The 12,641-nt window shown below is 50.3% G+C and overlaps 4 protein-coding genes across 4 annotated transcripts; 2 read left to right on the top strand and 2 right to left on the bottom strand.

Moving 5' to 3' along the window:
• Positions 1 to 7,682: 7,682 nt before the first annotated feature.
• Positions 7,683 to 8,524, top strand: LOC119148798 (histone H4). Its single transcript, XM_037389359.1, has one exon. It carries the CDS (start codon positions 7,712 to 7,714, stop codon positions 8,021 to 8,023), a length of 312 nt encoding a protein of 103 aa, XP_037245256.1. The 5' UTR covers positions 7,683 to 7,711; the 3' UTR covers positions 8,024 to 8,524.
• A 509-nt stretch (positions 8,525 to 9,033) lies between these two features.
• Positions 9,034 to 9,537, bottom strand: LOC119148785 (histone H2A type 2-C). Its single transcript, XM_037389346.1, has one exon. The coding sequence runs from the start codon at positions 9,486 to 9,488 to the stop codon at positions 9,099 to 9,101; it is 390 nt and encodes a 129-aa protein (XP_037245243.1). The 5' UTR covers positions 9,489 to 9,537; the 3' UTR covers positions 9,034 to 9,098.
• A 771-nt stretch (positions 9,538 to 10,308) lies between these two features.
• LOC119148772 (histone H3-like) lies at positions 10,309 to 10,997 on the bottom strand. The gene has a single exon (XM_037389332.1). The coding sequence runs from the start codon at positions 10,992 to 10,994 to the stop codon at positions 10,380 to 10,382; it is 615 nt and encodes a 204-aa protein (XP_037245229.1). The 5' UTR covers positions 10,995 to 10,997; the 3' UTR covers positions 10,309 to 10,379.
• Positions 10,998 to 12,083: 1,086 nt separating this feature from the next.
• On the top strand, positions 12,084 to 12,583 carry LOC119148784 (histone H2A type 2-C). Its single transcript, XM_037389344.1, has one exon. It carries the CDS (start codon positions 12,129 to 12,131, stop codon positions 12,516 to 12,518), a length of 390 nt encoding a protein of 129 aa, XP_037245241.1. The 5' UTR covers positions 12,084 to 12,128; the 3' UTR covers positions 12,519 to 12,583.
• The last annotated feature ends 58 nt before the right edge of the window (positions 12,584 to 12,641 follow it).

Genomic DNA, 12,641 nt, shown 5'->3' with positions numbered 1-12,641 from the left:
CTCTGATTTCTTTTGATATTACCAGATATAACATATAATGTAAATCCAGTATTTGCCTACATATTAGCAACCAAAGTAACAGATTATATGAATAGGTAGTATTGGGTAAATGTAATCCCATGGTTTCCTTTAAAATGGCTGTCTTGTAAATACTAAATGTGTACATAACATGAAAAAAATTATTTTCTGTAAAATTGGGTTTTGATGCATATGAAACTATGAATAAACTCAATGAAGTGAAAAAATGCGAACTGCACCCTAGAAGAAAAAAATATCAGAATAAAGGTTATAGGAAAAGTGCACCTGAGCTTGGTAATGCTTCAACAGGAAGATAATTGAGAGAAGGGTTAATCCAATTGGGACTTTCAAAGTCATCTTTGTAAAAGTTATGTAACATAAAGTAAGGAGACAGGACTGCAATAAATTGGAGTGAATGGTGGTATTGAAGGTATACCTTCATAAATTATTAAAACTGAAGTAAAATTAATATGTATTTTTAAGCCTATATCCTATATATGTTTGTGCATCAATGAAGGAGACTTTCAATTGACTTGACTACATAGTGAAATATAGTAGTAATGGTTGTTGGGAGGAGATGACATTTAGTGGCTACCAAGACACTTCATAGCACATAGACAGCGGAAAAGCACAGACCATGATTGGCATGTCAGCAAAATGAAAATTCATGTTGCCTATTCTTGTAATTTTGAACTCATACACATTTGTTTCACTAACCTTCACTGGAGGAATGTTAAGTATTCCAGCCCTCAGCTGTGGCTTCACAGAGTGTTGATTCGCATTTATTGGTGGCTGAAATTGAGGTGGCAAAAATGGTCACCATCCCAGTTGTCTGCCTGGTTTGGCTTTTCTTGCAGTAACTGCTACCCTCTCCCCATTCCCAACAGGGTCATATGTGTAGCAGCTTCTGATCTCCAAAAGTTACAGTCTACTACACTAAAATAAACTGAAGTAACTTCAGAAATTTCATGATACAGAGGAAAACTCTGATCTTTCTTTTTAATGGCTTTGCAGCAGAGACATGCAATAACTGTAGCAATGCAGAGTTGCTGTTTGGAACGTATTCTTTTCTACATGAAAGAAACACATGCAGGAATGACATTTGGGAAAGTTAAGGTACATTTCAGAATTTAAAAAATTTGTTCTGCAATCAGAGCAGATAGTTTAGAAGGAATGGACACATATTCACAGTCAAAGAAAAAAATGTGGTGCAAGATTATATGAAAGGCAGGAATGGCAGTTTCACTTCAAGCTGAGCAAATGAGAAAAGGAAATAATTCTGGTTTAAGCATAGAATACTGTAGAAAGACTTCACAAAGAAGGCACCACATAGACTCTGACACAGTTTGGCTTTACCAATGAGATGGAAGGAAGGTAGACTTCATCATTTATGAAAAGAGGAGAAGAGTGATATCAGCATCTCCGGAGGTACTCCTGGAGAGAGCATCACTGTAATGACTACTACATCTGAATGACTTCAATTCTTTTCACCTCATGAGCACCCTAGCAGGTCAGACTACATTACAAACCTGCACAAGATTGCAGTCAGAACCCTGCAAGTCACTTCCCTTCAGGTACCCAGGTCTGTCCAATTTTTGCAGTTATCTGTTAAGACCTCTTGGCATAAGCAAGGAGATACATGTACCACAGCCAATGGCTGGCACTGCACCTGAGAGCTATCAAACATTCCCATCTCCAGTTTAGGATCTGCCAGTACTTGTTCCTAAGAAAATGAGCTCTGGGTTATATTTAGCATGTTTGCAATAATGAGAGGTAGCATAGTAGTTGTTCTTCTCCAGCAATTTTGTTAGGAGGCATTAGCATGAGAGCTAGCCGCACAAATATGGCTAATGGGCTGCTCTACCTGCTGTAGATGAATGCTATGGTCAGTCATTCTTAAGACAGCTGAAGGAAGTACAGCTGATATGCCTGTGCATCACAGCCCCTCTTCTTCCTTCAAGTGAAAATTTCCAGTGAGATTTAAGGTGAGGAGGGCCTTTATGTTACGTGCTGCACTCCCACATACATGTTCCACAGGAAAGAGGTGTAAATACTCCTGCAACCATGATTACACTCCTGCTACAGTGTTACACCCATGCCTTTCTTGCCCTCAGTGACTTCATCCTTCATCTGAGTTACAAATGTAATAACTCGTGTAATCAAACCAGCCAGCACAGTTTAACAGCTTTTAACCCTTAGCCAAGCAATTTTAAAATGGGACCTACCAAACTGCAAGTTCATTGCAGCTCAGCGAACAAGTCTTTGCCTACATAATACTGATGTTGCTGCTGCTGCTGCAGTTAAGATTTCTAAGTGTACTGAGGCCACACAAGGCCTTTTAAATCCAGTGTGTGGCTGAGCATCTATAGTGGGCAGGACAAATAGGGTAGGGCAATGGGTGACTGTCCCCATTAGACTCAGCTTCCTGGAATGTTGCACACTCCTCCCTGTACTCTTGGCTAAGGGCTGGGGCAACTGCTGTGGCCTCCTTTCGTCATTGCCCTGGCATGTCATTTGGCAACTGAAAACCTATAGGCTAAAACCTGGATATGTCTGTAGTTAGGAGGCACTGGGAGGGATGCCCTTCCTGGGAAAGTGAAAAAAGGCCAGTGAAAACTTAGGGGGCCAAACCCCTTCCAAGAACAGCTAATGATGAAAACATATGCACTTTATTCTCTACTGTACAGGAGTTTACTAGGCTGACAGTTTTTTACTTTTCTCACACACAGGCAAAGAAAAGATCCTCACTGTCAGTCAGGTATCAAAGAACAGAGTTATTTATGTCTTAAAGTACTTTAGTCTTCTAAAGCTTACCCAAACCACTTGACAAACTGTCCTCTGGCCCACCCTGGCATGCTTCAAATGTAGTCCTCAACCAGCAATTGAAGCCCTCAGGCCCTGAGACAAACAGTTCATGAAAGGTAAGCAACATTAACAGAAGCTCCATCAGCCATGGCACCCCAAAGAAACCTCCTGCCCCAGTGCCTCTCTTTCATCTGCATTTAATACTGAATCCCAGCAAGGAAGGGTGCCACCACACTGTCCTCTCAGAGTAGCCTCTCCATCAGCACTGAAGGCTGGCTGCTCAGACCAGTAAGCAGCTCACACAGAGCGATGCTGAGCAACTCACTCTTCTTCCCCACAGCACCCTGGCACTTCTGCATGCTTTCTGCCCTCTACCTTTTCCTGTTTGTGTGCCAGTGCTCCCTGTGGCTGCTGGTAAGAGGGAGGAAGCAAATGTGATCTGTCTACGCCTCCCCTCCCATTCCAGCCGGAGCCATGTTTGGTACCTTTGAAGGAACAAAGTGTCCTTGGGCAAGTACATGCACAGCTGGTCTGTAATCTACCATCTGACTGGCTGGTGGCACGTCAGGGGCTGATGTGACAGGATTCCAGGTACATTTGGGTTGGCAGGCAACTCAGGGTTTTTGCCACACAGACAGTGATGGTGGAACCCAGACACAGCATAGGCTGCACTTCTGCCATCGCTGAGAACCAAAGCACTGCCATCACACACCATGTGAAGGTCCTTTCATGAAGTGATACTGTTTTGCCAGTTTTCTTCAGAGGTGTAGGGGTGAAGCAGGTACTGTATTCAGATATGGCTGTTTGTGCCATCTTTCCAGAGCAGGAGTATCACAAGGTAGCACTTGGTTTCCAGCAACATAGGCTGTTTGTCTTACCAGAGAGGGAGCAAAAAGGTTTTGAAGAGTTGTTCAGTGTATAAGAGTGCTGTGTTGTAGCTTATGTTTTTTACAGTACATGCTTTGCAGCTGTGCGGTCCATGGGCTGGTGCCAGAGCAGCACTGTCCCTGGTGAGGATGTCATTTAGACTGCCAGGGAAACTGGAAGGGCCAGCTGGTGCCCAGGTTTCCCCACCATATACAAATGAGGCCAGTCACTCAGCACTCCTGCTATCGGAGAGTTAGGAAGTCAGGAATCTGGCTTTGCTGGCTCATGACAGTATATGTATACAGTGTGGGGTACATTCAAGAAGAATACATTTCACCTCTTTTGCCTGCATCTGCCTTATATGATCAGGTTCCAAAAAGAAGGATTGGCTTCCATAGTAAGCATATTAAGTCTAAATCTCTGTCTTCCTGACTGGTTTTTTCTGTTTTGGACAATGAAAATGCAGTCAAGTTTTGGTTGATTCATGTGTGAAATAAGAAGTAGAATAACAAGTTTAACTTTTGTGTACTGTTTGAGGTTAGTCGTTTGTAACGTCTTACATTTAGTTGCATGCTTAACAAGCCTAGTACACAAGGCCAGCACTGAGAACCTAAGAGCAAGGAGCAGCCTATGTTAGATGTATATATCAAACTGTATAGAAATGGTAAGTAAAGAGAAATGAGCTGGTGTTTTGGGGTTTGCCCAAGCTGCAATAGGAGACATCTACAAGACAGGAAATGTAATAGCCCAAATTACTCAAAGCTGTTGAGAAAAGGGACTGAAAGTTAAACACTTCAGTAATTCTGATGAACTTTCCAGATCTAATGCATATTCATTTATATAAAAATCTTGGAGGGGGGTGGAAGATAGAAAAAAGAAAAAAAGGAAAAAGAAAAAAGAACTACAACCTAAATGGAGGCAAAGGTGTCATCTGTGCTTGTTTCATTTAGTTCCTTAGAAGAAAACAGGCCCTGAAATGCTTGAGTACATTGAAAGTTTTTCAAGGGTGACCACTGTCAGCCATATCACTGGATGAGGACAGGTGTATTTGTTTGCATTTGACACTAATTAAAAGAAAATATTCTTACACTTAGAAACTGTTTTTCTTTTTTTCATTTTACAGGGTGTGCTTACTCTACTAACATGGTGAATAGCTTTAACACTGCTGTGGTATTTTTGGTCATCTTTCTCTCCCCAGGGTAGCAGGCTCACCTAATTTTGGTCTTTTCAATGTTGAAGGAGACACTAGCTCTATTGGGCTAGTATCAGGGACACACAAACCATAAATCCAGGAGAGGACAGAGGAAGAATGCTGAGTGTAGTATTAGAACTTGTTTCTGCAATTCAGAATATCAGCAGACATCCAGAGTGGGGAGAAATGAATGGGCACTATACGTGGGACAGACTTGAGATTGTGCTGACCTTTGAATTGCATTCCAGAGAGAGACTTATGATCATAACACTAGAAGAACTGAGTAATTCACAGGAAACTTCCACCTGGGCCAGTATTCCTTCTGTGACAGAGACCAGTAAAAGAAACACCAAAATGCTCCCTTAGGTTGTAGTGATATCTCTCTACATCAGGAAAACAGCAAGTCATAGAGATTACTTTGAACTGGGGAGCCTTGAATGGATTTTTCTCCTGTGTGTTTATTGATTTCTTTATCTGGACACAATATCTCTCATTTTTCATGTTTTAGGATGTGGCTTCAGCATGACAAATTACAAAAGGTTGAGGAATAGGTAGAGTAGGAGTGGTAGATGTTAAAAATGAGTGATGAACATGCATACTACATGGAGTGCATGCCTTTCACGGAGAAGAATCTCATTTATACAGTTAAGTGTCCTCAGTGTGTGTGTGTGTTACAAAATGGTGCTGGAAAACAAGCTTTCCATGCTGTAGATGAAGTGTGACAAAGTGGCAACCAGCAAAGAGAGTGAATTTGTTGGGGAGAAGGGTTCGCCAGAGTCAAGAAATCGCTCAATATGAGTTATGCATCTTGCTCAACTTTATTAGTTTCTAACACTACTTATATAGAATCGATATACATGCATATTCGTAACGCAAAAATATAATTGGTTATTAGCCTCTAAGCGTGCACAGTTCTCACACCCCTAATTATCATGTCTAAAATAAGCATTCTATCCATGTAGCTAATTGTGTTGCTATGCTTCAGCCTTGTAGTGTGTTACTCCCTATATTCCCATACCGCTCCCTATCTTTCTTGGCCCTGCACCTGCTTTCCCAGCAGCTGTAGCTTGTTACAGCCACGGCCTGTTGGCACAACATAATTACTTCGTCTCAGGATTCAAGAATAGCTCAAGGCTACCTTTCTTGTTAACTTCAGCACAGCAACTTCAGTACAATTCTGATTACAGGCCTATTCTAATACCAGGCCTGGATTATGCAGATCTTCAGAGATTCTAAGGCCACGCTTCTGCAGCCATTCTTCTACATGAACTAATTCCCCTTTCCTGTAGCTGAAGAGATGTGAAGAGAAAATATGGGAAGCAGAGGGAATGATAAGAAAAAACAGAGAAAAGCGAATCGGGAGTCTTCAGGGCCAGAAGACGCCTTCCTATATAAAATATCTCAACTGAAAGATGCTAGGAAAGAATTAACTCACTATTTTTAGATCCTATCACTCACACAGACCTTCCCTTCTAGAGTCACTGTGACTGAGACAGAACCAAATGCCAATGTCAGCATCACAAAGGGTTGTCAGAGTTCACAAAGATCTCCCTGAGCCCTTCTTCTTGAAGGGGTCTCCTCTGTCTGTGTGTGGATGACATGTATTCAGCCATGATGAGCACAGGCAAATTCTCCATATTGCAATTATGCTAATCCCATAACCCCAGTGGGCCCTAAGCTATGAAATGGAGGACTGCATGGATAGCCAGAAGAAAAGAGGTCTAGATTTAACAATCATGATGATTGATTTTCAGAGTCATGAAGTTGTACCAAACTAACAACAAGAAATGTTGTTACTGGCAACGAACACTGGTGAAAGGAAAATATATTATATGAAGGAATGATGTGAGGCTTTGTAAAACATGGAGGTATGCATGCACATACCTAACATAGCCATTGCTGAGCATTTCACATACATGATTAATTTTAATCCAGTTAGCAGTGATCTAAAAGGAAATATTTTTGAATGAGATAAGGATGTCTGTGACAATAGGAAGCAACACTCAATATAGAGAATAGAAAATACAGGGCATTCTAGAATACTGTGCTGAAAAAAAAACCAGCCCTTTGTAGACTCACCAGAAATATTATACTCTTAGAGTCAGGCATAATAAGGTTATAGAGAAAAGTGAGTTTCTTAATGAGATGACAACATAGATGTGATTTGCCAGATGGTTGACAGTATGTGAAGCAAAGAGGAGCATAAGGACACGAGGGCAACCTGTCAGTTGTTACAGTTAGCAGTCGTTTCTGAACGCTGCCATTGTGCCCTTGCGATGTGACCTCAGCACTGATGAGACGTGGTCATCAGAAGCTTAACAACGGTCCGCAGAGGCCTGAAGGCCGCCGGCTACCCGCGCAGTGACGTGCTCGGCCGCTCGCAAAAGAAAGGTCTGTGCGCCGCCGCGACGCACAGAGGGGGAAGATGCCGGGAAACGGCGCTCCAGGGGCACCGGGGCTGGGGGACGGCGGGCGAGGCGGAGGCGGGCGAGGCGGAGGCGGGCGAGGCGGAGGCGGGCGAGGCGGAGGCGGGCGAGGCGGAGGCGGGCGAGGCGGAGGCGGGCGAGGCGGAGGCGGGCGAGGCGGAGGCGGGCGAGGCGGAGGCGGGCGAGGCGGAGGCGGGCGAGGCGGAGGCGGGCGAGGCGGAGGCGGGCGAGGCGGAGGCGGGCGAGGCGCCCCGCCGCGCGCGCGGAGAGGGGGGAGGGGGCGCAGGCTCCGCCCCCGCTAGCCGTACTCGCCCCTGCTCCCAATCAGGTCGGCTCCCCGCGCATAAAGCGCTGCGCCGCGGCCTGCCCTGCGTTGCAGTTAGGTAGAGAGAACGGCGGCAGCATGTCTGGCAGAGGCAAGGGCGGGAAGGGGCTCGGCAAAGGGGGCGCCAAGCGCCACCGCAAGGTGCTGCGCGACAACATCCAGGGCATCACCAAGCCGGCCATCCGGCGCCTGGCGCGGCGCGGCGGCGTGAAGCGCATCTCGGGGCTCATCTACGAGGAGACGCGCGGCGTGCTGAAGGTCTTCCTGGAGAACGTGATCCGCGACGCCGTCACCTACACCGAGCACGCCAAGCGCAAGACGGTCACGGCCATGGACGTGGTGTACGCTCTCAAGCGCCAGGGGCGCACCCTCTACGGCTTCGGCGGCTAAAAGGCCTTTCATTTCCCGGACCACCTCGAGAACCCAAAGGCTCTTTTCAGAGCCACCCATTTACTCCTTGGAAGAGCTGTGTCGTGTCACGCTCGTCTTTGTTGTCGTATACCGCCTCCCTTCCCGGCTCCTGCCCTTCCCATGCTCGCCCCCCGTGTTTGGTTGTTTTTTTATTTTCCCCCGAGCTGCAGCCGCACTAGCTACCCTTGCAGTCCAGCTCTGCGTTCTGTAGCCCGCTGCTGCAGCATTGCCCCTACCAGCTTCCTGCTTACCCTTCGCAGCAGCCGCTTTTGGAAAAGCTCGCTGGGCGCGCTGCCCTGTAAGGCAAGCAGAGTGCCAGTTTGACTCTTCTCGAGGTGTTTAGGGACGCCGCGGAGTCCTGGAAAGTGCTGGGCCGTGAAGGGCAAACCTAGCGTGCCTCATCAGCGGCTTTGCTCGGAAAAAGCACGGGGGTAAAGGAACAGTGCCTCTGCTCGAACTACATAAAAAGGAGAAAGCAAAGCCCGGCTCCGTGTCTCGCTAAGCTCTCCTCCGCTGGAGGGCCGGCGGCTCCTTCCTTTCCTCCTGCTCGCTTACATATGAAGGGGGAAGCTGCCGTGACCGCGCCGGGTTCGCTGGCGCCGGCAACGGCCTCATCGCTCTTGCGCGCGGCTGGGGCGGGGCCGCTGCAGCGGGGCGCCGTCTCCGGCGGCGACCGGGTTACGCGCCCTCGCTCTTTCGAAAAGCCCGCGCGGGCAACGGCTGGCTGCAGGCGATTCCGCGCTCCGCTCCGGCAACCGGGCACCGCCCGACTAGGAAGCTGCGGGGACCACGAGATAAATCGCAGGCTTCCCGGCCGCGCCTCAGCTCTCCAGCGTAACCCGAGCCAGGACGGCTCCGGAGACGAGACATACCACATACACATCTCACGCCCCCAACGACACGGCTCTCCCGTGAGAAACGCACGCAACACCGGTCCCCTGCTGCCCACTCGGCAGCAGTCAGCGTCTCGAGCTCCTTTCTCGACACTGTGGGTGGCTCTGAAAAGAGCCTTTGGGTTTCGCTTCTCTGCTCGGGACGTTTCTGCGGCCGCGGTTTACTTGCTCTTGGCTTTGTGGCTCTCTGTCTTCTTGGGCAGCAGCACGGCCTGGATGTTGGGCAGCACGCCGCCCTGCGCGATGGTCACCTTGCCCAGCAGCTTGTTGAGCTCCTCGTCGTTGCGGATGGCGAGCTGCAGGTGGCGGGGGATGATGCGCGTCTTCTTGTTGTCGCGGGCCGCGTTGCCCGCCAGCTCCAGGATCTCGGCCGTCAGGTACTCCAGCACGGCCGCCAGGTACACCGGGGCGCCGGCGCCCACCCGCTCCGCGTAGTTGCCCTTGCGCAGCAGCCGGTGCACGCGGCCCACGGGGAACTGCAGCCCGGCCCGCGACGAGCGCGACTTGGCCTTGGCCCGCGCCTTCCCGCCCTGCTTCCCGCGGCCGGACATCTTCGGTCGATTACCCCCTCGGCACTAAGGCCCAGCCACTACAAGACAAACAACAGGTGAGTTGCCTGCGCCCTGAGGCCCGCCTTTATATCCCTTCCCTTTGCGCCGCCGGCGGCTCCCGATAGGCCGAGGAGCCTATCGGGGAACGCGCACCCAATCACCAAGCGAATCTCGTCCCGACCAATGGCGAGGGGCGTAACGCTGAAACGCCTCCGCCCGCGCTCTCGAAGCGGCCAGTGACGAGGCGGGAGGGGCGGGCTTCAGCAGGCGGCTCCGCCCCGCCGGACCGCCCGCTCCCGCCGCCGGAGCCCGGACCCGCGGGGCCGAGGCGCCCCGCGTTTGCTTGCATTTTCTCTTTTTAAAATTTTTTAAAGCAGACGGGCCGGAAAAGTGCCGGTTGGGGGCGCAGACCTGAGGAGGTAGAGACAGACGTCTAGGGTGGCTGTGTCAGTGAGCAGGAGAAAAGGAGGGGGGCTACTGGGGGAGGGGAAACGCGGTACGCATCCCCCCGTTGTTTGACGAGGAGCCTTTTCCCCGCGGGAAAATTTCGCCCCTTTCCAACACCGCGTCACGCTGAAGCTTTCCAAAACGGCACACGCTTCCCTGCACCGGGAAACTGCCACGGCTCGCTGTGCCCTGCAACTCAAACGCAGAGGGACACCCTGCTCACTGCTCCACGTTATACCTGAAATTGCAGGTACAAGTGTTTCCTTTATCAAGCCTAACGTTTTTTCATTATTCGGTATTGGGAGCGCAAAAAAAGCAAAAATTAAAAAGTAGGTGGATATATTAAGTGCAACAGCCCTTCTTATTGTAAATGGAGTGGCTCTTAAAAGAGCCTTTTTGTTTAAATTTTTTTCTCTCAAAGATATGAGAGGGGTCCAAATGGGCTTATGCACGCTCTCCGCGTATGCGGCGTGCCAGCTGGATGTCCTTGGGCATGATGGTGACGCGCTTGGCGTGGATGGCGCACAGGTTGGTGTCCTCGAAGAGCCCCACCAGGTAGGCCTCGCTCGCCTCCTGCAGCGCCATCACGGCCGAGCTCTGGAAGCGCAGGTCGGTCTTGAAGTCCTGCGCGATCTCGCGCACCAGCCGCTGGAAGGGCAGCTTGCGGATCAGCAGCTCCGTCGACTTCTGGTAGCGCCGGATCTCGCGCAGCGCCACCGTGCCGGGCCGGTAGCGGTGCGGCTTCTTCACGCCGCCCGTGGCCGGCGCGCTCTTGCGGGCCGCCTTGGTGGCCAGCTGCTTGCGGGGCGCCTTCCCGCCCGTCGACTTACGCGCCGTCTGCTTCGTGCGCGCCATCACTATGAAGTGAACAGCTAAAACGCAACCACAACAACTGATTCCGTGCCCCTCTTGGAGGGGTATATATAGGACTAGCTCTTCCTCTGATAGGCGGACTGGTAAATTCTTCTTCTCATTGGTGGATTCAAAATTTAAAAGTCCCGCCACAGGTACGTACCGCCTAACCTTTTGTTGTGTGCTCTGTCCGTCCAAACACAACATTTTATCACTGTATATCTTTTCCTTTTCCGGTAATCCTTAGCATCTTATTGACTTTCTTTTTTAAAATTATTTTGACTTCAAAACAAATACTTCTTTTTATACAGTGATAATTTCTTATCAACTTGGATTTTTTTCCTGTTTAATGTATTTTGCTATGTAGAGATAACAAGGATAACACTTATGTGGAAGATATGATTATTTGTATTTAAACACGTTGAAATACTGCTGTACCATACGGACTATAAAGTAAACAAAGGGAAACCAGACGACCATTGGAAAACATAGATTGAAAAACATGTTTAAAAAAGCATATCATAAAACGTAAGTTCATCTGTCCCTTTTAATCTCTATAAGTGCTACTTGAATATATGAATTGCACCTTGAAAACGAGGATAAGAGAAATATAGGGATCACTTGTACCTGCAATTTCAGGTATAACGTGGAGCAGTGAGCAGGGGCTGTGTGTGGCTGCGTTGTCCCTCTGCGTTTGAGTTGCGGGGCACAGCGAGCCGTGGCAGTTTCCCGGTGCAGGGAAGCGTGTGCCGTTTTGGAAAGCTTCAGCGTGACGCGGTGTTGGAAAGGGGCGAAATTTTCCCGCGGGGAAAAGGCTCCTCGTCAAACAACGGGGGGATGCGTACCGCGTTTCCCCTCCCCCAGTAGCCCCCCTCCTTTTCTCCTGCTCACTGACACAGCCACCCTAGACGTCTGTCTCTACCTCCTCAGGTCTGCGCCCCCAACCGGCACTTTTCCGGCCCGTCTGCTTTAAAAAATTTTAAAAAGAGAAAATGCAAGCAAACGCGGGGCGCCTCGGCCCCGCGGGTCCGGGCTCCGGCGGCGGGAGCGGGCGGTCCGGCGGGGCGGAGCCGCCTGCTGAAGCCCGCCCCTCCCGCCTCGTCACTGGCCGCTTCGAGAGCGCGGGCGGAGGCGTTTCAGCGTTACGCCCCTCGCCATTGGTCGGGACGAGATTCGCTTGGTGATTGGGTGCGCGTTCCCCGATAGGCTCCTCGGCCTATCGGGAGCCGCCGGCGGCGCAAAGGGAAGGGATATAAAGGCGGGCCTCAGGGCGCAGGCAACTCACCTGTTGTTTGTCTTGTAGTGGCTGGGCCTTAGTGCCGAGGGGGTAATCGACCGAAGATGTCCGGCCGCGGGAAGCAGGGCGGGAAGGCGCGGGCCAAGGCCAAGTCGCGCTCGTCGCGGGCCGGGCTGCAGTTCCCCGTGGGCCGCGTGCACCGGCTGCTGCGCAAGGGCAACTACGCGGAGCGGGTGGGCGCCGGCGCCCCGGTGTACCTGGCGGCCGTGCTGGAGTACCTGACGGCCGAGATCCTGGAGCTGGCGGGCAACGCGGCCCGCGACAACAAGAAGACGCGCATCATCCCCCGCCACCTGCAGCTCGCCATCCGCAACGACGAGGAGCTCAACAAGCTGCTGGGCAAGGTGACCATCGCGCAGGGCGGCGTGCTGCCCAACATCCAGGCCGTGCTGCTGCCCAAGAAGACAGAGAGCCACAAAGCCAAGAGCAAGTAAACCGCGGCCGCAGAAACGTCCCGAGCAGAGAAGCGAAACCCAAAGGCTCTTTTCAGAGCCACCCACAGTGTCGAGAAAGGAGCTCGAGACGCTGACTGCTGCCGAGTGGGCAGCAGGGGACCG

This window comes from Falco rusticolus, chromosome 5 (assembly GCF_015220075.1).
Source record: "Falco rusticolus isolate bFalRus1 chromosome 5, bFalRus1.pri, whole genome shotgun sequence".
NCBI lineage: Eukaryota > Metazoa > Chordata > Aves > Falconiformes > Falconidae > Falco > Falco rusticolus.
Note: the sequence above shows the minus strand (reverse complement) of the source record. Positions and strands in the feature narration are given on the sequence as shown.